Raw genomic sequence first — 26592 nt, 5'->3', positions numbered from 1 at the left:
AAATTATAATTAAAATATTAAAATTCAACATGTCTTTGAATTTTCAACCCTTGCTTTGTAAAAAAAACAAGTATACATTTAAGTAGCCCGCAGGGTCAAAGGTTTTTCAGATTTTTCAGTGATCTGTTAATAATGATATTTTTATCACATGTTATTACTTTGTATAAAACTAAGAATACATCAATAATAAAATTTGGATTAAAACTTCTTCTATATTATCATATTTATGAATATGTAATTTTCTGACCTGTATTTTAAACTAATTTTCTTATCATAAATTAATTAGATATATTTAGTAACATTCAATGACGTGATTTTTTTTCTTTTTTCAAATAAAGTGTGTTGGTATAAATAATATTAGGATATCCGGCAAAAGAGCACGCACGCTTAGTCTGTATGTTTCGATAATAAATTAGTACTATCATTTAGTCCCATATCATTCGAACTCTAACCCTGGCGTCACTTTTAAGTTTAAAGTATGTATTATAAGGGATAACGTCGACACAAACAGAGCAGTGCGATTTCGTTTTAAGTGCAGCATTTTAAAGTCAGTACAAAATAGCAGTTCTTTCACATTGTTTTTTTATCAATTATTCATATGAATGTTATTCTTTTTATTAAATTGAATTTAATATTGATTATCGATTGATTATTGTCTTTTTTATTATTGTTTATTCAAATAATAATTTTAAAATAACGTGAAATTAATTTTTTTGAAAAATGGTAGGCCATTTTACTAAAAGACAGTGGCTTACTCTTATTGTTATCAGTATTGCAGATTTTGCTAATGCTATCTGTGTATCATTACAAGCACCGTTTTATCCTCAAGAGGTGAGTGATTAAGAAATTTTAAAGTTCATTTAAAACAGAAACGATCTATGTGCAGTATATGGAATAATAAATCCTATTAGCAACGAATTAATGAAATATATAATTCTGTCAATAGAGTGATAATTAAAATTAAATGATGCAATAAATGTAAAATTTACAGTACAATAACAGATTTCATCGTATAAGTGAAAAATAATTTCAAAGATCTTATGTAGCTTTGAGTTTATAAATACAAAGAAAAATCTAAATTATATATAAAAAGAAAAGAAAAAGCTAAGGAAAATAATCTTATATGTAATTATTACTGTTGACTTAATAATATTCGTTTCTTTTTAATGACAATGATACGAAATTAAAATTATTTAGATGGTTAGTGAAATTTAATCAACGATGCAATTACACGGTATATTATTTTACTTGGATATTTTTAATGGCTTATAGTATATTACACTTCAAGGGCAGAAAGTTTGAAACTCCTTCGCATCATATTGCGCAGTTCATGGCTTTGAAACTTCTGCCCGTTTGGTGTGTACTATTTTTCATCAATAGCCGGTCAAAAGTACGAAAAAATTGCCTGTATCGATGCGCTGTTACAGGTGGCGTGCGTGTATAGTTCTACCAATGCATGAACGTCAGACTTTCTGCCTCGAAATTAATGCCGGAAATACGTACTTTCGACCGAGGTGTAAAGAAATAGTATATTTTACATCTAGGGCAGTTAGAAATATCTCAGATCCCATGTAATTGTTGGCCGAGGCGAAGCCGAGGTCAACAAACATGTGATTACCCTGGTTAAAAATACTGATTGAAAAGAATTGAGAAGCGGCTACTCCATGCAAACTGTATATCTATATATACAAACAAAAGAATTGAAATTATTGAAAAGAATTCAAATTTTATCATTTTTAATTCTTTTCAGTCAGTATTTTTAACCAGGGTAATTAATGTAACGGGGCCGTTAAGCCCACCTCCGTTTGACGGGAGGCCGATACCTCACCCTTTTGGGCATACTCGCGTTGCGTGGTCCCTATTTATATAATCAATTTCCATCATATATTATAAAAGCGAAATATGAACATAAGCTCACATTAGCTTACCCTTTAGGCATGCACCGCATGTGGGTGCCTCACCAACAGCCACCACGAGTCCGACCCCATTTGGACCCAAACACTCCTCCCATCTCAGGAAATAGAGAGACTCTGGTCAAAGTGGAGCTTGGAATGGATCCCCCATGGTACCAGACTTCCAGCTCTGGTCAACTGCTTGCGTCAGATTAGTGGTGGGACGCAAGTTCTTTTCATACCTTATGTAAAGGGCTTCCTCCACTGTTATCTTCGGGTTCCCAACAATCAATTATCTGCTTGTTCGTCCTCTTCTAGATTTTCTACTTTCCCCAAGCTAGTAGTATTCAAGACAAATCAAAGTTCAAAGCAGCTTGGGGGGATAAACATGGGATTAATTAATGTAACGGGGTCGTTAAGCCCACCTCCGTTTGACGGGAGGCCGATACTTCGCCTTTGTGGACATACTCGCGCTGCGTAATCACCCATCTTCTACCCAGACGACACTCTCGACCGAAACCAAGAGTGGACATTTACCGGGAGTATAATCAAAAATCCCCATTGCGTGTGGTATCTAACCACAGCCACCACGAGTCCTACCTCACTCGGGCCCCACACTCCTTCTATCTCAGGAAATAAAGAGACTCTGGCCGAAATGGGGCTTGGAATGGGGCCCCCCATGATACCAATTCCCCGTATTGGTCTACAGGCTGCAGATAAGTGGTGAGTTGCAGCATAACTCATTACCCTAAAAAGGGTTTCTTCCACATTATCCCACTTGGATCTAAGACGGCAACTACTAAAAGATTGCCCTCTACCGTCATCACCAAGTGAATAACAAACATGTGATCTGAGGCTTTCTTATTTACTGCCCAAGGTGTCAATACTATTTTTCTCCTCGACGGAGGCGAAAAGCGGCAACTTCATTTTGCACAGCGGAACAAAAGTTGACACTTTTCGTCCGGAGGGGAGAAAAATAATAAATTTAGTCAGAAGTTATTTTGTAAAGTCCTTTAAATAAGAAACTTTACCAGGAGTTGTTTTCTAAATTTAATACTAGTCAACACTTGACAATTTAATGATAATGAAATGAAATTTTCACGGATATTTATTATGAAAGCAAATATTAAATATTCTCACTGAAATCAATGAAGATTGACTATGTGAAACTGTAATTATACTTCGTCAATTTGTAAAAAGTATGTATCAGCCTCAGCAAATTTTATTGTTTGATGCAGTAAAATTTCATGCGCTACCGTCATCTATTTAAGTACGAAAATAACTTTCAATTCTCATACGCATGCGGTGGCCGAGCGCTCTGCCAGAGACTGGACTCTGTTCGCGAAAGGTCGGCGGTTCTAGCCCGTTAATCGGCTGAAATTTTTCTTATGATTTTTCATATAAAAATTCGAACAACCATATACTGTACCGACTAAATCAGTTATTTATAACACAGACAAGGATGCAATCAATTAGATGCACGACGATGAGAAAACAGACAATGGGAGAAGGGAGAGGGGGGAAGGTGAAATCAGAAACCCGAATAGAACCTTTGTACTACGAGAGCAACGGTAAAAGCCGGAAATAAAAAATTAAAAAAAAAAACAAATATAAAATAAAACAAGAAAAATAAATATTTACTATTTGAAATAATCAAAATGAAGGTTTAGAACCAAAATTATTACTATGGTTGCATAAGATAAAATAACGATCGACTATGAAATTATACATATCGAGTTAGAGATTTTTATTGTTTGAAACTTTAAAATTTATGGTCTAAGTTTTAATTTTTACTATAATCAGTCTAAAAAATATCATCCTGCCAATGGAACTATACAATTCAAAATAATAATTTTTACTATTGGAAATTTGAAAAACTCTATGTTTACCCTGTACTTTGTTTCTTTGTCATGAGTATATTTTAACAGATCACTCCTATGTTTTAATCTTATACTTTATAATATACAACAAAATCACACCCGGAAGCCGCAGTAATACTTGAAACAGTAAAAAGTATTGATAATTTGAGTAAATTTTAACATTTTTAACTTGCCGCTAAAAAAATTGTTAATTTTCAAAAATTCGGGAAGTTATTGGTTTCCCCCGATTTCCAAAAATCGAGTTTTCATCAGATGTCGACGTTTTGAGGTCCTAGGAAGCAATTTTAACTATTTTCAGAAGGATAATTATATGTTATATATATATGTATTATTGAAATAAAGGATGTAACCATTTATTTTATTTAGGCAGAGAAAAAAAATGCATCACCGTCAGAATATGGACTTGTTTTTGGCATTTTTGAGCTCATTGTTTTTCTCATCAGCCCAATTTATGGACAAAACGTTAGTGAGATATTCATTAAATCATGATATTACAATATTTAAAAAAATAAATTTGTTAAAATTCAATAACTTATCTTTCTCTACAGTTAAATAAAATTGGGCCCAAGTTACTTTTACACGGTGGAATTTTAACTACAGGCACTTGTGCTATATTTTTTGGACTTTTAGATAAAGTTGAAGGACATTATCCTTTTATAATTCTATCTTTTGTTATAAGAATGGTTGAAGCATTAGGTAATGCTGCTTTTCTAACTGCCAGTTTCGCTATAATTGCAAAAGAATTTCCTGAAAATGTTGCTACCACATTTGCAAGTCTCGAAACATTTTTTGGATTAGGACTCATTGTTGGACCAACTGTCGGTGGCGCTTTATATCAGGTATCTATTAAATGAGTAAAATTTTAAAGTGAATTATAATTAATCATTGTTAAAAAATAAAATTGCTTTATTTTTAATTAACGATCTTTACTTATGAGTCATTTACATTTTTTAAATAAATTAACCCGTAGCGGTCAGACCTCTAAATAATAATGTAACGGTCACATAGGGTCCAGCAGACCCCACACAGAAAAAGAGTTCCTATTGGCGTCCTATTTGAGTTATTGATTTAAATCTTATGCTAAACTTTAATTCAACATTCCCTTTAAGTAATTCAATATTTTTTTTGTCGTTTTGACTCAACTTCAACCTTGAATAACTTGCGAAGGAGTGAATTTAGCAAAAATTGTTAAGAGACTTTTTTCGTAAACCATTTAATTTCCTTTGAGAATATTCATTGACTTTTTTTCGGAAACTGATTTTTACATTAATTACAAAATTTCAAAGTTGAACAATCAAATTTTAAAATCATACCAATGTTCAAGGCACGATTATAAGGAAACGGTTCATCTGAAAAAAAATATCAATCAGACCTTTTTTGTAGAGCATTTAATTTCCTACAAGAAATGTATTAAAGACTATTTTGTTTATCTCGATTATTTCAGAGTTATGAGACAAAAACCCGCTCATTCAAAAAAAATCAAAAATTGCGATGATAATACACCTCTTAATATCAATATTAAGGGCTCAAATTTTCACAATAATTTTTTTTTTTTTGTCATCCCAAATAATATTTTCGCAGTATCGTCAAAAAAAAAAAATAGTTAATTTTTTGACCCAGTCTAATCTACATATATGAATATATTTTATAACTAGTATCTACTGCCAAAAAAAAACATTTTAATTGTATTTATAATACTTACGATATCAATAATTATAACTGAACAAAAAAAATCCCTTTATTTCACAAAAAATTTTCAAAATTTTGTCACACTATGATCACAAGGGATCTACTGGACTCCACAACAACAAAAAACGTCCGCACTAATCTGGGTCTGCAAGTTAACTGACGCCATAAAGACTTAATGGCCGATTTCTTCATGAGAGAGATAAACTAGAGTTTCCCGGGAAAAAATGTTCAATCGTGATCATGCCTGTTTATGTATGATCAGGCCTGAAATTAGCCATGATCATGTCTGTTCATACCTGTTCATGTCTGATGTCAGACATGATCGTGCATGGTCATGTCTGAAACGTGAAATACGTTCAGGCTTGATCATGCATGGACATGCCTGTTTATGTCTGACCAACTATAAACAGGCATGATCATGTCTGAAGCGTGAAGGTCTGGTCAGATATAAACAGACCTGATCAGGCCAGTTCATGCCCGGTCAATTTTCATGTTTGATCAGGGCTGATGACTCATGTCTGTTCATGTCTGATCAGGTCAGAAAATTTTTTCTCGGGTTGTTATTACTATAGAGGTCCTATAGAACAAAATTTTACGTATGTACCTGAAGAATCTCTACTACTTTCAACTCTGTACTAGTTAAAGTCATGAGTTACGAATTATTTGTTAATGCTATCAGAAAGAGAATGCAAAATATTCCAACAGTATTCTTTATTGTTTCTACGATGAAAGCGTCGAATATTTAGTCATCCAAATATTTATCCTTAGGACAAAAATAATCAAGGGTTAATTCTTAAACTTGAAAAATCTCCAGTGAACTCATGTTAACTACGGAATAATTTTAACTGTAGGATAACTACGAGTGAAGAAATCGGCCAAAGACATGCAGAAACTTGTTGTATTAGGTTCAAGGAATAGCAGATGTCACAATAAATCTAATTTTTAAATGACGTTCTAACCATAAAACAGCCCCAAAGTTTTGCTGGGGTCCACTGGACCCCATGTGACCTCAAGTTAGAAAACCATAACTTCATTTATGATACAATCTTAAATTTATGTCACAATAATGATTGTAAAATTGTAACTATACGAAATTTTAAAGTTATTGATAGATGAACATATAATTTACACTGCACTGACAAAAGTCGTCAGTGAATTTGAAGTAAATATAGATTTTATCCAAATCTGAATTCAATCCGTCACTTAAAATTCGAGAGTTTAAAAAAAAATCACTCCATGCGCGCATATGCGAAGTGAATTGGGAGATTTTTTTTTCAGCGCAATGATTTCGGAATAATGTGGAGTTTATATTAATCCACATCCCTTCGGAGTAAATTTCACTCGACAGGAATCAAATAAATTAAAAGAATCATTCACTCCGGATTTAATTCGCGTTTACTCTGAAAATTTTTTACCCCTGATTAACAGAAACGATTCGAAACGATTTGCAATATTAAATGTCCATAAGAAAAACGATTCAAAAGTATTCAATGTATTCAAGAGCATTAAAAAGTATTTAAAAATTTTTTTTTCTAATCGTTTCAAATCGTTCCTTTTAATAAGGGACAGTGTAAATCCATATTATTTTCATTACCTTAAGCAGTCGAAGAAATTCACGAATTGAAGTTCTGTAATTTTTAGGTCGGGGGATACACAATGCCATTTGCTGTTTTAGGATCTGCTCTTATTTTTGCAGCAATCATGACCGCTTTTATACTTCCAGTTCATAATGATTTAGATCAGGATTCCCCAAGATTCGGCGGTAAGTTTAAATTTCATTAACATAACCTTCAGTATATAAAGCTGATGTAAAAAAGATTATTATATTATATAAATACTTTGATTCATTTCGAAAGTTTAAGCGCGTTATAGTTCCATAATTGCATAATTTCACAATTTTCGTTTCATTCCCAAAAATAAATATTATTTTCCGATGTACCTGAAGATCGGAATGTTTTACGCAAAACGAAATGGAAAACAAAAAATCTACTGAATTTAAATTTTTGAAATGTTTCATATAGGTGCTAGTATGTCAGCCGAAAACTGCACCCCAAGTTACCTTTTACGTCACCTTTAAGCAGTCAAATCACATAAATTTTTTTCATTTTCGTTGAGCGAAAAACGTTTCGATCTTCAGGTGCATATTTCCTGACTGAAACTCAATAGATTCGTTAGAAAATTTCAAATCAGAAAGAATATGCTTCAAATTTCATATTTTTCTTTATAAACTATATACATTTTTTAGGATACACTCAAGTTTTAAAAATACCTGGTGTATTAGTAGCAACATGTTCAATAATGGCCACCAGTATGAGTATTGGATTTCTTCAAGCAACATTAGAACCTCATTTACGTCAATTTGAGCTAAGTCCCGTTGTTTTGGGCTTAATGTTTGTTCTTAACGGAGGTACTTATGCTCTCACTGCACCTGCCTGGGGTTGGTTGTGTGACCGTCGACTGCAACCCAAAGTAATTCAGGAGTAGTTATGCTAGTTCTTATGAAATATATTTAATCATTCTTATTTTTTTTTCAAATTTTAAATTTTTATTACTTATAGCTAGTCACTATCATGGGTTGCATTTTAGTAATGATTGGATTTTCTTTAATTGGACCAGCACCTTTTATTCCATGCAAAACAATTATCTGGGTAACGATCTGCGGTTTAGTTATCCATGGAATCGGTTTATCAGCTCAGTTGGTCGCAGCTTTCTCTGATGCTCTGTCAACAACAGTGTAAGTTACTTTACCATTTGTCGGCATGTTTCTAAGTCTATTTTATTGATTCCTGGATCCTTTCACAGTTAGATGTTGCTATCTGTTTATTTTCATAACAATAGTATGTAAAAAAAAAAAATTCATAAATTGTAATTTTAAATATTTCTTTTTTCACAATTAGAGCACACGGGTTTCCAAATAATTTTGAGACTTATGGATTGATCAGTGCACTTTGGACAAGTTCTTTTGCTCTAGGTGCTTTTATTGGTCCCAGTTTAGGAGGCATTCTTTTGGATACTATTAATTTCCGTAATGCCTCTATGTTTATATTTTTTCTTCATTTATTAGTTGTAAGTATACTTACGGAATATAAATTAAAAGTTATATTTTATTCTTAATCATTCAGTAGTCAAAAAATACAATGAATATTTTCAACAGGGTATGACTGCATTAATATTCGTCTGTTGTTGTTCACGAAATCCAAAACCATATACAGAAATAGTCTCTAATAGAAATTCACAAGTTTCTTTAACAGACAGCGGCAGATCTCACAGTACAAGTTTGTCAACAAGACAAGTGATTGATAATCAAAATGTATCGAATGACAGGCCTAGCGGAATGAACTCTTTATTAGCATGTAATAGCTATTCTAATCGTGCTGGTGCTTGGTCAAGGGCATCATACAGCGGTCGCTATAGTTACAACTACGGATCACTTGATGCCAAACAATATTTATTTGAAAGAAGTACTTAACAGTATAAAGCTTAATAAAATATTTGAAAATTTTAAATTAGAGCTCAAGTTTTACTGAACTATAATAATTGTACATATTTTCAAATCTAACAGATGACTTTTTACTTTTAAAGATGTTTATAAATTTAACATCAAAATAATACAATAACAATATTTTTAACTTTGCTTGAATTTATTTTCACTCGTAGATTGTTGCCAATTGCCAAGTTTTAAATGCACATGAAATTCCGATGCGTTTGCCGCGCCTTTAAACAATATGAATGTACGCGTAGCTTAACAGCAAGCCCAAATCTTATTATCATTGTACATCTGTTCAATTTCCGTCAATAACGATTTGGAAATAACAATTACAATATAAACCTGAATGTATTTTTTTTTATTTTGCACATTTTGAGCGCGATCGCGCTGTGCGCTTTATGATCGCTATAAAATATATCACTGATTTAGTCACATTAATTTTTTTTTTTTAATACTGTCATTCATTTTATTATGATCATAAATCATATCTTTGATAAAAATAAAATAGATCGATTATAAAACACCCTCAGCGCTTTCGCGCTTGAGGCGTGCAAAACAAACTTTGAGATTATCAGTCATATATTCGATGTGTATGATAATTGATAAGAGTATATATATATCAAGAAAATTCAATTCTTGGAGTGTGCAAAAGAATTGCGTTAGATATAATGTATATACAATACATACGTGCTAACGCAATAACGAACATTCCCTATTCTCTAAACCGCCGTGTTCGCTCATGTGCATCGACCCGCCCGGAAGCTGTTGGCTATTCTGCTGTTAGCTATACATAACATACCGGTGTCTATATACATTTAATCCAGATGATTCAATAATAAAATATTCAACATTTAGAGAGATATTTTCAAATATTTTTCAAATTACTATATGCGCACGCCTATTTTAGGGTCAACAATTTTTCAATTGATAAAGTTATTGTACAATGAGGTTTTTTTTTCTTTTATAGATTTGTAATGAAATTTGTTATATATCTATATATATATAAATGTGAATGTGCATTACGGAAAAGAAATTCTTTACATTTGATTATTTGGCTACATATCTAATAACTCGAACAAATGAATTGTGTGAATATATGTGTACGTATATAAGTGAAGGATATAAGACAAATTAGCGCCTCTACGGTTATCCATGTGCATCGGCATATCCATCAGATTCTATTTTACAACGCGAATAGTTAAGTGTTTTTTTTTTTTTTTTTCATTATTATTATGTATCTTTTTATCATCTGAGAAGTCATTGTCCTTATTGTCATTGAAGTTGATCGAACTACACAGAAAAAAGATTTCTTTACGCAAGAAATTATTTGCATCATGTGAATTGAAAACGAAAATTTTCTTACCGGTGCCAGAAATTGTTTTTCGCTCCAAAACATTTTATTTTGTCCCAAGAGAATTTTTCCCTCCCAAAAAAAAAATTTATTTTCGATTTATAATGCAGAAAAATTTCTTAGGGCGAGTAAACATTTTTTAAGGCAAAAAATTATTTTTTTTTCTGTGTATAATTTCAATCTTTTGTTTTTCTCACATATTTTTTTATAAGTAGTTATTATTGATAGTGCTCATTTTTTATTTTTATGACTAACTAATAAATAAAAGTGAAAAATAATATAGAAGTTGTAAAAATTATTGTCGAATTTTTTTTTTATTACTTGAAAGTCACAATTAAAACTAGAAATCGGTCGCCTAATTTCAAAACCCAATAAGCCAAATTTTTAAAAGTTAATTTTTTTTTATTATTTTCGGAGATGAATTTAAAATAAAGTAACGATTAGATCTTACTGATTTTTTAAATTAGACAGCCAAAATAGGAAAGATAAAAATTTATTTGAAAATATTATAGCCGCATATATTAATCAGTTTAATTTAAATCACTTAAAATATTTAGACCTAGTTTTTAAAAGAACTTTCAAAATTAAAGTACTCAGTTTAACAACCAATAAAAATAGTATCTTTCGATTAAAATATGAAATAGCGATAATTATATTAAGAAAGTTTAAATGAATTTAAAACAGGTGTGATATATTTAAATATAGTATTAACGAAAGTTTATCAATACATAGGTTTATATAATTAAAAGTTTTATGAATTTCTAATGAATTGACTTATTATTTTTGCATTACAAATACAATAATAATATACTTCTAATAACAGTTAAATGTCATCGATGAAAGTTGCTTTATGATAAACTTGTGTAAGTGTAAAATAAAAAAAAAAAAAAAATTGTTGATCATAAGGAAGTAAGTAAGTAGCACACCTGCTCTAAAGTTGAGGTCACATACAGAAAAGGGTCCCAAGCTCGAATGACAGGAAGGAAGCCAAGTGTTGAACAGGTTGCATTAGTCTACATGCCAACATGGTATCATTTGGTAAATCGTGTAAGTTACATACATCACACTTACATAGTGACACTTGCATAGTAACACTCGAGTCCTTAAGATTATTTTGGGACAAAGTGCTGCCACCTATAACTCGTATCATTCAGTAGGTATAATAAAGGTTAATAAATGTTAAAGAATTAAAATGAACAGGTCCAAGGGTCCGTTCAGGACTCCTCCCACCATCTAGACCAGCCGGTTTTATACATCAGAGAGATGGTTCGCGCAAGCGCGTTTAAACTTCTCTCTTTTGCTCACTTATAATCTTCCTTTTACAACTTTACTTTTGCCGAAGGGAAAAGGCTCGCAAATATTGCTCACGAGAGCTTTGTACACCCAGAGTTAACAGACCCAACACTAACTTGTATATGTATGTGCTGTGTACTTTTTTTTTACACTTTTATTATTTTTTATGTACTTGAGTCATTTATTTTTACTTTTTACTTTTTTCTACCGCCGTTGCCATCGCGTTTGAATTTTTTTTTCCCGTACCGTTCGAATATCTTTCCCGCGTCAACATCCCTTCTCTTTTACCTGCCAACATTTTTTTACCCAACGCAACCAACGACCCCGATCGGTCAGTACTCGTGGAGACGTCGCGATATAGAGTATATATGTGTAATATAAGTTTAGGGAAAATATTATTACGAAGTTTTTTAAGTTGTTAATGCCGTTTTTTTTTTTTTAAATTGTTGGTTTTATTTAATAATTGTGAGGTTTATTACGGATTTTTTTACTTGTGACCAATGCAATGAGGATCTAGTCTAAGGTATGTAAAAAAAAAAATAAAAAAAAAAAAAAATTTCCTAATATTTATAAAAAAAATAAACATAATAATTATTTAATTGGGTTAAAAAAAAATTAATTTTTGTTTATGAAGTAGAATTAAAATAACAAATTTTGTAATAAATAAATATATATATTTAAATGAATATTATTTTATGCCGCAACTTAAATTATTATTACAATAATATTATCATTATAAATAATTAAATTTTAATTTTTAACTAAAACGTAAATAATGTCAACGGTAAATATTTTTTAAATATATATATATTTAAATGTATTTATAAAGAGACTTTATATGGTAATAAAATAAAAAAATGCAATGGATAATGTATATCCTGGAGTGATTTCAATGCTAGGTAAGAAGATGCGCGTTTGTAAACACGGGTTTTTAAAACATTTTTTAAGGCAGTAACTTAAATATTTAAGATCACTTAACATATTTTGCCAGTGATCAGAGGCGTGACAGGTTGAATAATTTTGAATTGTGATTCCACGCGTGTCGGTTAGTCGTATAAGGAAAAAGCAGAGGGAGGATAGAAAACGAATAAGACAGACATGATATGTAAGTGTATACACATATGCGTAAAGAAGAAAAAGAATAAGATAAAAAAAGAATCGCGTGACTGGAATATAACCATTAAGACGTATTTTTTAAGAATCCTAGAAGATTCTTAAAAGTCTCATCTTTAAAGTATTTAGATACAGAGGAAGATATTTTTTCCTGAGGCCTCATATATATATACCTATAATCCTTAAAACATTCTCACGGTTTCGGTTTCGGTTTCATTTTAGATTTTTAAATATTATACCCAGGAATGTACCTGTATATATAAACTAGATCTATAATGATGGAAAACGTACACGAGGTTAAATTAAAATGATTTATTTTATAAGATGAATAACAAAAAAAAAGAATAGAGCATAATTTTAAAAATAATTATAATTTTTTAACCGTATTTTTGCAAGTGCGATAATTCATTTTTGATCATAAAAAATGAAAAGAAAGGTATTAAGTTTAAAGTAGTTAATGCACTTTGTATAAGGATATATTTTTGTTGGCATAAAACAATGGTGAATGATGTCATGAACTCACACCTATATGTATAAACTAGCCACTTGGGTATGTACATTAAATTCTTATACATTCTATAATATAATCGGTTGTGCTGGTCTGTAGACTATTTAAACCGATGGTGACATAAAACAAATTATAAATGCCATTTAAAATATAAATCATTTATTTCACTTGGATATTTTTTAATTGCTACAATAATTTTTAGTTTTCTTTAAAAAAAAAAAATTATCATATATTATACGTTGCTGTAATTACTTCCCGTATTTATAAATACATTTGTATTAATATATTAATTATTTATGACTACGTTTATGTGCAATAAACATTTTTTTAACTAAGCATAAATTTTTGAAAAATTGTAGCTATTGATTATTTATAGTTGAAGATAAAAAAAATTAAATAAATTTATTCAATTAATAAATCTGGAATTTGTTCTATATTTAAATTACGTGGTTTCCATTAATTATTATTATTTATTTATTTTTTTTTTCATGACATGCATTTTCATGTTAAAATTTAAGGTGGACCAATATTCGGAAGAGAGATCGTTCGATAGTTACTTTCACCATTTAAAATTCGGTGATGTCTCGTCTTTCTTTTAACTGCAAATTTAATCTTTAAAATTCTTTCAATTCTTTAAGTATAATTAGAGATATTTATTAATTTTTTTGGTTTAAAAATAATTTAAATTTATTTTTAATCAGCCGTGAAATTAATTATTATTTTTAAGTAAAAAATATTCATTTTTAACTCCAATTCAATTTACAATTAATAGTAGTTTTTAATCATGTTAAAAACTATACTAATAATATATAATTATATTATTAAATCGAAAACATTATTTTATAAACTTTAAACTTCAGTAGATTTTTAAAGTTGATATTTAATTTGAATATAAATATTACATTTTGTCGAATACTACACGGAAAAAAATAAACTTTAAAAATTAGTATTTGAAATTATAACTCGGAACCCGGGTGTCAATATGGGGAATTTTAACATTCCAAATAATAAATTTTATAATACGTGTCGTCAATTTTCTAAATAACAGTTACGATTTTTAAAGTTCAAATAGTAATTTTTCTTGCATAGACAATAAATTTTAATACTTGTTGTATAATTCTTCATGTTTTAATCGTAAATAAAAAAATTACTATTTAGAATGATAATATTTACTGATCACTTTATCATTATACTACTTGTCGTTCTCAATTTATATAGTTCATTTTTTTCCATGTATCTGTAATAGAAAATAATTTTTCGTGTATATACAAGAAATTTCAATTTTTTTCAAACACGCAATGAACCATATGATTTATTCGTAACTTGTACCTGATTTGTAAGTACTATATTATAAATTAATTACTTATGTAATCGAGTCTACATAGGTGTATCTGTTGAATTGAAAATTATGATTTGATAATTTAAATTTTTTGTGTGACTCTAAATTAAAGTGTTCACGTAACACCAATATATAAATGTGATTGTATTCACGTAGTATTTCCAAATTAAACGACAAAACATGTATTCACATATATTGCTCCATTTTAAATACATGTCTTGTTTAGCAAATAGACGAAATAATTTTTCAACGGGTAAATTCATTCAACTGTTATTTATTTATTTTTTTGAGAATATATTAAATATAGATATTTTCTGTCTCGCGGTTAAATTTACAATAACGATCTCAAACCAACCACAAGTTGATTCGGGTTGATTCTTCCTTACGATCAAACACGGGAAAAAATTTTTTGTGACCACAAGATAAGATAACTTACGGTAACAAAATTCTGCCTTAATATACGGATAACGAAGCATTCGTTGGGATTACAATGTTTTTGTAATGCTAGCAAATTCTTTGTTGGGCCAAGGAATGGTTTGTAACTGTAACAAAACTGTTTTGTTCCAATAAAAAAACTGATTTGTTAAAGAAACAGAATGAATTTGTAGCATTAACAAAAATTTTTGTAATCATAAGCTAAGATTACTTACGGTAGCAAATGTCGGCTTTAAAATACGGCGATATTATTATAATAAACATCATGTGTTCTCATAACAAATCGACTTCTTAATTACGACACAAATTCATTTGTTACTATAACAAATTGATTTGTTACCGTAAGCTAATCATGTTTGTCATTATAACAAAATCTTTCGTTATCCCGTCTTTTGTTATCAGGACGAAATTTGTTTTTTTCGTGAAGTTTTGGACGATAAGCAAATAAGTTTCCGGAAACGTCCTCGAGACGTCTGATGATTTTTGATAATTATTTTTAAAACAATTCAATAATCTTAAAAAAATTTGTTTTATCAAGCAAATAAATTAATGACCATGGTCATCTGCAGAAAAAATAATATTACGAAGTAAATAATTTCTTACACAGAAAGAAAAAAATCTTAAGTCAGGGGTAAATTTTCTTGAACCAAAAAAATCTTAAGGAAGACTAAAAATTTCTTGAATGAAGTTGAAATTTCTTGAACGAAGTTAAATTTTCCTGAACCAAGAAAATTTCTTCTTGCTCCAAAATAACTTCGGCCTTCCTTATAATTTTCTTGGTTCAAGAAATTCTTTTTTTCTGTGTAACATAAGAATTACCTTATTGAATTATTATTTCAATCAATGCGTTGTTGAAATTTGAAAAAAGTAGTGTTATATTAGAAGAAAATTTATATTTATTTTTACTAATTATTAATTCTCATGCACTTAAAGAAAAATTTGAAGAAACTTTTGGAAAATTGTATTTTCTTACTGCAAAAAAATTATGCTATCGGAAAACTATTACTTAAAAAAATATTGTTTTTACAACAGTTATTTTTTTATCAGTGGATAAATAAAGATATAATTACTCTTAATTAAAATATGACGATTTTTAGTGTAAAAGAAGTTGTTTAAATATCATAAATAAATTATGGAAAAAAAAATTTTATTGATGATTCCCATGCAAACGTTCGTTCTAAAAAAGATCATATCAGCAAACTTCCAAATTTGAGACAATTCCGAACTTTGTGTTAATCATTTTTGAAACCATTAAAAACTTGTTAAAAGTATTTTACTTGACCCGACAATAATAACAACTTATCTATAATAAAATAAAAAATATAATTTTTTATTTTACGGTATCGATAAATGAAATTCTTGGTCTTTAGTTACGCTAGATAATAACAGATATTAAATGAAAGTTTATGAATTTGCAAGTTATATTAAAATAACGAGTAAGGTCAAAATAATGTGAAAATAACATATGCACGTGAAATCGGTTTTATTGTATCGTGATTTTCTTATTAAGTATCAACAAGCTGCGTGCCAACGCCTAGACAGGCTTTGGTCTGACTCGATCGATCGTGCGACACTTTCACTTATTAGACAGTACATACACCAGGTTAGCACGCGTGGACCCGTTCGCCGGCCTCGACAAAACTGCTGTTATATCGTTCTTGTCTTTGTACTTACTGGTTTTTAATAAAAAATATTTAAAAAAAGTAAATAAATTTAATCAATTTATCCATTAAATAAAAGATAAAGCTCGCAAACTGTACTTCTGATCAGCACTTACTAGTTCGATACATTTTTTTATTTCGCGGTTTATTCGTTAAATTTAAAATTTCATGCAACTGTCAATCGTAATTCAAGATCGCAACCTCTTTCATTGATAACATAAGAAAACAGCGTTTGCAAACTAATGGATATGATGATAAAGTAGAATAAAATATGTGTTTAATGCGTGAGAACGAATGCAAGTCATAAAATAAATAAAAATAATTCCGTAGACCAACGGTATTAAATGTATAAGATTATTGTCCAATCTGGTCAAGCTTCCCGTTTCGTCACACCTGACTAGAGACGCTTAGAAACGGCCTAGACATTTCTTACCGATGACGAGAAATGATCATCGGAGCGCTCAGACTAGAAAGGGAAAGTAAACGCAGGTAGAAAAAAAATTTTTTTAAATAATGATTTAATAGTTTATTTTGGTTTTGACAGTTCTCATCATCTTGCTATTCTCATTTATTTACTTTTTTTTTCATTATATTTTTATCGTAATAAAAATTTTTTTTTTTTTTACGATTAAACAATGTTGTTTGATTATTAATGAATTTTTTAGATAACCTTGACAGAAATTAAATTTTTCTATATTAATTATTATGGTGAAACATTTATCATCTTGAGAATTGGAAATATTTTTTTTTTTACAATTTGTTCAGTATCTTATGAATCTTATTTTTTATTCATAATTAATTATAATTATAACTATAGGTAATTAAAAATTAATTGTTTGTTTTATTGCCAATCGAAAATTGAAAAAAAAATGCAATCATATATAAATAAATTAATGATAATAAAGTAAATAAAAAGTTTATAAATAAAAAAAGAAAAATGTGTAAATAAAAACACTTTAGCAGAGCAATATCATCGTGAATTATCTAGTATATAATTACAAATAATTACTAGTAATTTTGTTGATGATTATGCAATTAACACTCGGCATCTGGAGCTCACTTTATTCAAGCAATTGCATTTTTAACATTTAATTCTATACAACTCATTTTATTGTTAATAAAATCATTTAATTTAATTTCATTTCATTCATATACATTTATATAAATATACTCATCTTTATTAATTATCTTCTTGTTTTTATAATGTCCTAGTATTTTATTACAATAATTAATATTTTTTCCATTTCTTAAAGTATGCATGTTTAATTTCTTATAAAAAAATTATTAATTATTAAATCAGGTCATCATTTGAATAATTCAAAGATTAAAAATTTTTTAATAAATTATTTTTATCATAAATTCAAAATAAAATATTTTTAAGTGAAGTGAAAATTTAATTTTTCGTGAAAGTCTTTTTTTTGTCTTAATTTTATTTTTATCCGATTTCAAATAGATATATATTTATGTAATATATATGAAATTGTGAAAGAAATAAAAAACTATTTAATTGAATACTAATTTCAAATAACCTTTAAAGGGTCTTACATATTATTATATAAATATATTTCGAAAAAGAAAAAGTACTTTTATTTTTAAATAGAATGGAATTGAAAAATTATATATAAAAATGAATGATGTATACAAATTATTTGGAGATTGTCTTCACAATATATAAAAAGAAAATAAATAATAACAACCCCCTCAATAATGACAGTTATAAAATTTCTCGGGTACCATCTGTACTATGACGTGGTGTATTCAAGGTCAATAATTCACAATTTAAACTCTCTGATCCGGTTGTTTAGTTTTTTTTTTGTTGTCCAATAAATATTATGAACTGGCCAACTGTTCTGATATTCCGTTTTTATTCAAATATGATTAACACTTTTATAAATAAAAAAAATTCAAGTTTTATGATTTATAAGTTTATATTAATTTGGTTGATGTAAATTAAAATGTAGATCAAGAGAGAACTGCACAAGGTCGTTTTGATCGACCAACACACTTTCATTTCGTAAAGCTATAAACAGATAGTCACCTAAACTATATGCTATCTACTGCATACTATATATGGCAACAAATTAGTATTTTTTTCAATCAAAATTTCTGGTTTAATTTATTTTGAATATATTTTACAATTTTTTGAATATTCAATTATAACTACTAATTAATTTTTTAAAAACTTACTTTTACTTCTTATAACAGAACTGTGATTAGTATTTAAATATCGATAAATTTACTAAATCACTTTTCTTTAATTAATTTTCACTTTACATATAAAATAAATAAATTATTTAAAAAAAAATAAAAATGTCTAACTACTTTCTTCCGGGTTCGTGGACTGCAGAAAATTTAAAGCATGATAAAATATATAGCGTGAAAAACATCGGAAAATGTATATAAAGAAATAGTACCACGTTTATATACATATATACTGACAAGTTTTTCAGAATGTTGTCTGACCACTTGACAACTTTTTTTTTTAAATCTTATGTCTTTACTTCCGACATCTATTTTCCGGCTTAAACTATTTATCTTTATGAACCTGGGTGTTATAAAAAATTTTAAAAAATAAATAATTAGTAATAATTTAATTCAGCAGTAGCTATTAAGTATATAAATTTTAGAATAATATTTATATAGTGTCAGATGAATGAGAATAAAAAAGAATCTCAATGAAACAAATCGTTCAAAAAAACCTACACATATGTGAGCGTATATTACATATACTTATATACATATGTATAAATCAAGATACAAAATAATTACGTAACTTTTCATTGGTAAGAAAATCTACAAGGATTAACGTAAGTTGTCGTTATAAGTTTGTCCTACTTTCTAATCAAGCTGTATCATTTTTTTTTTTGTCAATTAAAAAACAAAAAATAAGTTTACTATATAATTCGAAGTCTATATAAATTTAATCAATAGAAATGTCAAAAACTTATTTAAATATGCATCAATAAATTGAGCATTTCATGATAAAGTTATACCAATTATTTTTTTTTAAACTATACACAGAAAATAAACTCTTTCAAATCATGAAGAATTTAGTTGAGTCAAGAATATCATTGTGAAGAAAAAAATTTTTTTTTGGTTCCAGGAAATTTTTTTCTTAAAGTTGATATTTTGGATTCAAAAAAATATTTCTTCAATTGATAAATATAAATTCTTGACTCAAGTACAATATTGTTACATTGAAAAAAAAAAACTTTTACTTAGAGAACCTCAAACTATTGCTTCAAGTGTATTGCCGTATATGCGGTAAGAGCTATCCAAGAATATCACTCTTGGTTTTGAAATACCCTTACCTGACTTTTAAAACTATGGAGAATAGAGAGATCTCTATACCTTTTTTATAATATTTATAGTTAAAATTTTACGTTCCACTATCTCAGAACTGGCCTAGTGGATGACAGACAAGACTTTTAACCCAAAGGATAAGAGTTCAATCCCGTCCGAAGTCAATGTTTTTTAAAAATTGAGTTTGGAACATAAAAAATATTCAGTAACGCTGGCAATTTTTTTTTTAACTTGAAAAAATAGTACATGTTTCATATGAGAGGGCTGTCTTGAATCAAGTCACTAGTGTTTCGAATCAAGAGAATGATATACTTGGGATACGAATGTCGTGTTATTGGTTAAAGAATATAATAATTTTGTTCAAAATATTATAATTCATGATGTAGGAATAAATTTTTTTCAACTAAGATTAAAATACTTAAATGAATCATTTTCTCGTTTTTGATGCGCGAGTGAACGTTATCACGAATTAAGAATACAGAAAGACTCGAAAAAAGAATTTAATTTTAAAGAATAAAAAATTTTTGATTCAAGTAAAAGTTTTTTTCTCTGTAGACTTAAAAATAATTTTGTTTTTTTTTCGAATACTCAATATAAGGTCTTGAAGTCTAAGAACAAGAAGAAGCGACGCATTGAATTATTGATAAAAATACTATTCAAGAATTTATACTTAGCAATAAAGAATTTTTAATGTTATTCATGATGCACGATGAATGAAAATGGCATATTATCATCTAAAAGAGTCTTTAAAGACTTCGTCACTATGCTACTTGTCACCTTTCTCGTTTTCACTCAAGTAAATTACCAAACGATCGTCTTGACGATCCTCAAGGCAATGTCTTTTCACTATTTCGTACTCAATATACTACAGTATACTGGTCTTATTTAAATATTTAATTGTAGTAATTTGAATGCTTTTAATTTATTTCTATTTTTTATTTTAAAACTATCGTAATTTATTAAATTAATATATCTACATTTTAGATGATGTAAATACTTTTTTTTTTTTAAATCATTAATTACATATATATTTCTACTTTAATTTATTGTTATATATTATTTAATAGTTATAAAAACGATAATTAATTAATTATGTAACATTTACCAAAATTGTGTAAATTGTTTTGAAATCGCGACTGATAAAAATTCTAAAAACATACATTCAAACACAGGAATATTTATACATACACGAAATCGTTTATATTACTACGCAACTCACGAAACTTTTAAAACGCGTAATATTTGAATGAATTTGCGGTTTTATTGTCCATCGATAATAATTTAATACATTTATTACCAATGACTCGTTATTAGTGAAAAAAATAATTGGTTAATTGCAAGTTTTCCTTTACAATAGAATTGATGACTAATTAAAATAAGTGTATTTGTTATATATTTTATTTATATAACATTCAATAAAATAATATATTATAAATTATAATGTATCTATTAAAATATACATGAATATATTCGTATTATTAACAGCTATGTACTTTTACTTTAGAAAAATAACACTTGTAATTATTATGAATTTTAATTACTACATAATTATTAATAAGTATATTCTATAAACCGGAAGTAAAATTATAAACAGATAAAAAAAAAGTGTATGGTGGTACCCGTATATAATAAAATATTTATCTAACCACTAGAAAAAAAAGAAATTAATAAAATGTTTGATTGGTGAATGAATCGATATAAATTAATAAGTTATGTCGTCAGTATGTGTAAGTATATATACATATATATTTACAAAAACGAACGTAGATGTATAAAAATGTCCCACGCACATTTTCTCATGAATCAAATAAAGAGAGATTAAACACAGATACATACATATATAGATATAGATATATAACGAAAGTATTGAAGTAATTGTTGTGGTTGTTACTCGGTAACTAATTTATGCTACATGCTCGTTATTAAACCAAGTGTATGAAGAGTAATACGCTATATCGCGTGGGTGTATGTATTGTCTCGTAAAGAATGTAGAAAGTAAAGTATCTTGAGTAATGCAGAGAACAAAGTATAGGTTGTGAACGTGAACACCGAGAGAACAGCAATGTAAAGGATGGATGCGCCAATGGGAGGATCTTCTTCAACTATATCCTCGCGTTTCACGAAGCATGTCGTTGCTGAAGAAAAGGTCACCCAATCCACCTTATTCTATCTTCGACATTTATATACGTATACATATAGACTTATTTATACACATATTTTGATTTACTTACTTTTCTTTAATAACGCTTTATACCTTTAATAATTTAATTTAAAAATTTTCGTAAGGAGAATACCCGAGTCGAAAAGTTTCAGCATTATTTCAGACTTAATCAACTGCCCGAGTCGAAAAGTTTCAGCATTAATTCAGACTGAATAAACTGATAACCAACAGTAGAAAAAATAAAAAGTGGCTATTTAAAATACATTAAAAAATGAGTCTGAACTCAGACTGAAAGGTCGTCATATTTCACTTTTCAGGACCATCAGGCTGAAATTAAGCTTGAAAATAAAATCAATTAGTCAGGCTATTCAGTTTGAAAAAAGCGTCAAATCAGACTCTTCAGGTTAAAAATATGTTTAATTGCAGCAGTGTGATCAGCTTCAAATCAGTGCAGAATTAAGGTTCTTCAGGTCAAAATTGTGCTCTATAATGACAGTGTGGCAGTTTCAATTCAAGTCTAAATTTTGTTAAATAGCAGTTTATTCAGTTCGAAAATAAGCTCAAAAGTTAAGCTAGTTTTACCGACAGGTTATTCAGCTTGAATTCAGTGTCTTTTCAATTATATAGTAGGCTGTTCAGTTTTAAAACAGCCTGAAAATTTTACGTCAGTTTGAAGCTTAAGCTTATTCAGGTTGAATCCAGCTTTAACTTAATTCCACTAGCAGGCTGATCAGTTTGAAATAATGTCAACTGACAGGCTGAACAGTTTAATTTAAGGCTCAATTAAGCGTAGTCAGTTTCAAGTAAGGTTCAGTTCAGCGCAGTCAGCTTCATTTAAGGTTTAGTTAAGCCTAATCAGTTTGAAATAATGCTGAAACTTTTCGACTCGGGTAGTCATAGAAATTTATAAATTTTACGTGAAATTCGATTTTACAAACAACTAAAAAAAAATAAAACATAATCTCTAATTAAAATACGATAAGACTATTCATAAATATATGTTCTGTGTGAATAATCAAGGTATTGAATTGAATTTCAATTCAAAAAATTTAAAAAATCCTTTAATTAACTTTTGATAATTTTGAGTTTATTAGAATCCTGCTATGAAATTTAATGAAAAAATACTACTTTACTTGTATATTACATATTTATCATAATTAAAATTAAATTATTTTAGTATAAATAGTTATAGTTATCTTTAATGTCTTTTATCAATAATCATAAAAAATAAACAAGATAAAAATAAACTTTTTATTTTGTTTTCAAGTTATATGAAAGTTTATATTAAAATTTTAGGATAGATCAAAAGTGAATATAAATAGGTATTTTAAAGATATATATGTATACTTATGTACCGGTATAAAATAATACTTGTGTGAGTATTAAAGTTCAAAGTGTGCATTAATAGTGACTCTTCTTCTAAGATGTACTCTGTACATGCTTCAACGTATACATATGTAGATATGTATACACTCGATATGAAGCGCATGCGCAATGGACAATGGACCTATCAGGTCTCTAGTCTCTAGGCAAAAAATATATATACAAAAAAAAAGATTTACCGGTTTGATTTTTTTCTTAGCTCATATATATATACATATATACACACAAATGTATAAAACTCAAGAGTTCAGTTCAAAAGATTAAATAAAAGATTCCATTGGACATAAGATACGAACGTGTACTCTTCGTTAACACTTCTTTTATTATGCAATAGATTAAATATGATTTTTTTTACATAATATTTTAAATATTACGTTGATTAACATGTTTACTTCAAATTTATAATCTTAATGCTCGTTAGAATAAATTTTTCGTAAAAATAATTCAAGGCATTGTCATTTTAAATTATTGACATAATAGTTGTTATTTTTATTATTATTATTATTTAATTTTTTTAAATTTTAAAATAAGTAAAATACCAGGGCAATGCCCTTTGTTGTCAACATAATCCTGGACTTGTGCAATCACCTTACTCACCTAACCATTTGCCTTCTGTTTTGTTTTGTACTACGGGTCAGATATATATACAGTCGAGCGATATAATATCACGGTAAACCCGCGACAAATGAAAGTAATTAAAGACAACAATTATTTTTTTTACTGTTTAAACAGAATTAAAATTCGCTAACTTTATTTATCAGTATGATAAGACAGATATTAAATTATATAATAAAAAAAAAATAAAACATTTTTTAAATTTAAAATTTCTCACTAAATTTAATTAAAATATCATAATTATAATGAAGAGATAGATATGATAAAAATGAATATAACTAAAAATAAAAACTTGTGAAACGACATGGGCTAGCCATGAATTCTCTCATCTCAGCAAGGCTTTGGAAGCCCTTTTGGTGAATCAGTCCTTTGTGGCTGGATCTCTCAGGGTCAACCACTTTTCGCGTTCACCAATGTATGCTTACATGAGTGTTCAAACTATACTCGGTAATTTTATGTTTTTTTACTTTTTTAATAACAGTCGTGAAAATACAATAAATAATATTTTACATGATTTATTTTATTTAAATTAATTATTTATTTATTATGTGAACATTAATGAATATTCTTTGTAAGTTTTAATTAGTTTATTTTTGAGTATCATCACTTAAAATAAATTATTATAATAAATGATGCAGCAAATAAATTAATTGAATCTACTTAGTTATTGTGTGTGTTTATTACTTGATAAGTTTATTTTGGATAGATATAGTTATGAGAATTGTTAAGATTTCAGTGAAAGAAAAAAAAGAATGATTGGACAAAAAAATAATTTCTTGTGTCGGGAGAAAAAATTCAAGGCGAAATAAATGAGTAAAAAAAATAGCCAGACAAAACATCGTCTGGAAAGGAACAAGTAGTTAATCTTTAAAACCTGTTCAGGATTTTTATGATGTATATTGTTTAAATTTTATCTAATGGTAGATAAATTAAAACAATTTTTTTAATCAATCAATTTTTTAAATAAATTTTTATTTTCAGCAATCTATTAATACTATATATTCAACGAAAATGTGTAAAACATATAATATTATAACAAACTTTACTACGTTTGATAATATCATGATCGAAAAACACTTTTCATAAGTACTAGCTCGAGTTTTTTTTAATTTTGGATTCCACGAAACTTATTATGATCAATTTAAAATTTTTGTTTTATTCTTGAATTTTGTAAATTAGTATTGTAAAATGTTAATAATTTAACAATAATTATGAAAAATAAATAAACGAATCGATTACTATAAAACTCGCGAACGAAAACTCAAAGAAATTACAGTTTAATTAAAAATTATATTTTCATATCAATTGCATTGAACCTGCGAGTTCTAATGCTTATTTTGCTGATCGAAACCAGCCAACCATACCAATGCGATTCATTGGATTCATCAGTTTCTTTCCTAGGCAAGAAATTCATTAGTTTCTGCCGGCTAAAGTAGTTTCTTACTTGATTTCATCCCGATTAAAATTGCATCTGCTTATTGTAAATCTCTGAATATTTATGCACGGAAAGAAATAGGTGCTGCAACAGGACGCAGTCCTGTGGGAGCAACAGGATTTTCATGTTACAGCAACAGGACACATCCTGTTGGAGCAACAGGACAAAATCCTGTTGCAGCAACAGGATTTTCATGTTACAGCAACAGGACACATCCTGTTGGAGCAACAGGACAAAATCCTGTTGCAGCAACAGGATTTTCATGTTATAGCAACAATAGAAATCCTGTGGGAGCAACAGGACAAAATCCTGTTGCAGTAACAGGATTTTCATCTGACAGCTACAGTATAAATTCTGTGATAGCAACAGGACAAAATCCTGTTGCTGTAACATGAAAATCCTGTTGCTCCCACAGGACTGCGTCCTGTTGCAGCACCTATTTTTTTTCCGTATGTCATTCAAATAACCAATCAAACTGAAAATTGGGTTAGGAAAATTTTTTAAATTATGAGTTTCAAAAAAAAATCTGGGCAACGGTCGGCCCTGCAGGCCAGCCCCAGAACTTCCCGCTGTTTTCGAGCTCTTTGAGCTGTGCACACACACACACACACACATACAGACAGACAGACGAACATCTCTCTGAAAATGTCAAAATAGCATTCTAGCACCTTTGAAAGTCGACATCTGATGAAAACTCGATTTTTGAAAATCAGGGTAAAACCAATAACTTCCCAAATTTTTCGAAAATCGTCGATTTTCTTAGCGGGAAGTTAAAAAAACTGTCAAATTACACGGAGAGAATTCTTTTATAAAATCTAAAGTTAAAATGTAGATCAAATTTTTTTCAAACAAAATATATAATGCGTGGCACGAAATAAAACACAATTTCAAACTTCGGGTATTGTCAGTCAACTTCACTTTCGTCTGAAATCGTGTTTATCCTTCGCCGCGCAATGTACTATTTTTCAAACTCGAATGTATGAAATTTCAGCCATATGCCATGTAGTAATTGTTAAAACTTATGTAGTAACCCTCTAGAAGACGTCA

The 26592-nt window shown here is 28.6% G+C and overlaps 2 protein-coding genes across 3 annotated transcripts in view; both read left to right on the top strand.

The window, feature by feature from the left end:
* The first annotated feature begins 502 nt into the window (after positions 1-502).
* Positions 503-9090, top strand: LOC130676124 (MFS-type transporter SLC18B1-like). The gene is made up of 8 exons (XM_057482120.1): positions 503-831; positions 4139-4234; positions 4321-4611; positions 7103-7223; positions 7707-7930; positions 8020-8195; positions 8359-8527; positions 8616-9090. Exons 1-8 carry the CDS (start codon positions 721-723, stop codon positions 8928-8930), a joined length of 1503 nt encoding a protein of 500 aa, XP_057338103.1. The 5' UTR covers positions 503-720; the 3' UTR covers positions 8931-9090.
* A 2548-nt stretch (positions 9091-11638) lies between these two features.
* LOC130675357 (uncharacterized) overlaps positions 11639-26592 on the top strand; it is a 28297-nt gene continuing 13343 nt past the window's right edge. The window contains exon 1 of one of the 2 annotated variants that reach the window (XM_057480976.1): positions 11639-12115. The gene's annotated coding sequence lies outside the window, so the exon portion shown is untranslated. The remainder of the gene's footprint in view (positions 12116-26592) is intronic. The other variant, XM_057480975.1, reaches the window with a different exon arrangement.

This window comes from Microplitis mediator, chromosome 10 (assembly GCF_029852145.1).
Source record: "Microplitis mediator isolate UGA2020A chromosome 10, iyMicMedi2.1, whole genome shotgun sequence".
NCBI lineage: Eukaryota > Metazoa > Arthropoda > Insecta > Hymenoptera > Braconidae > Microplitis > Microplitis mediator.
The sequence above is the reverse complement of the archived record's forward strand: the minus strand, read 5'-3'. Positions and strand labels throughout refer to the sequence as shown.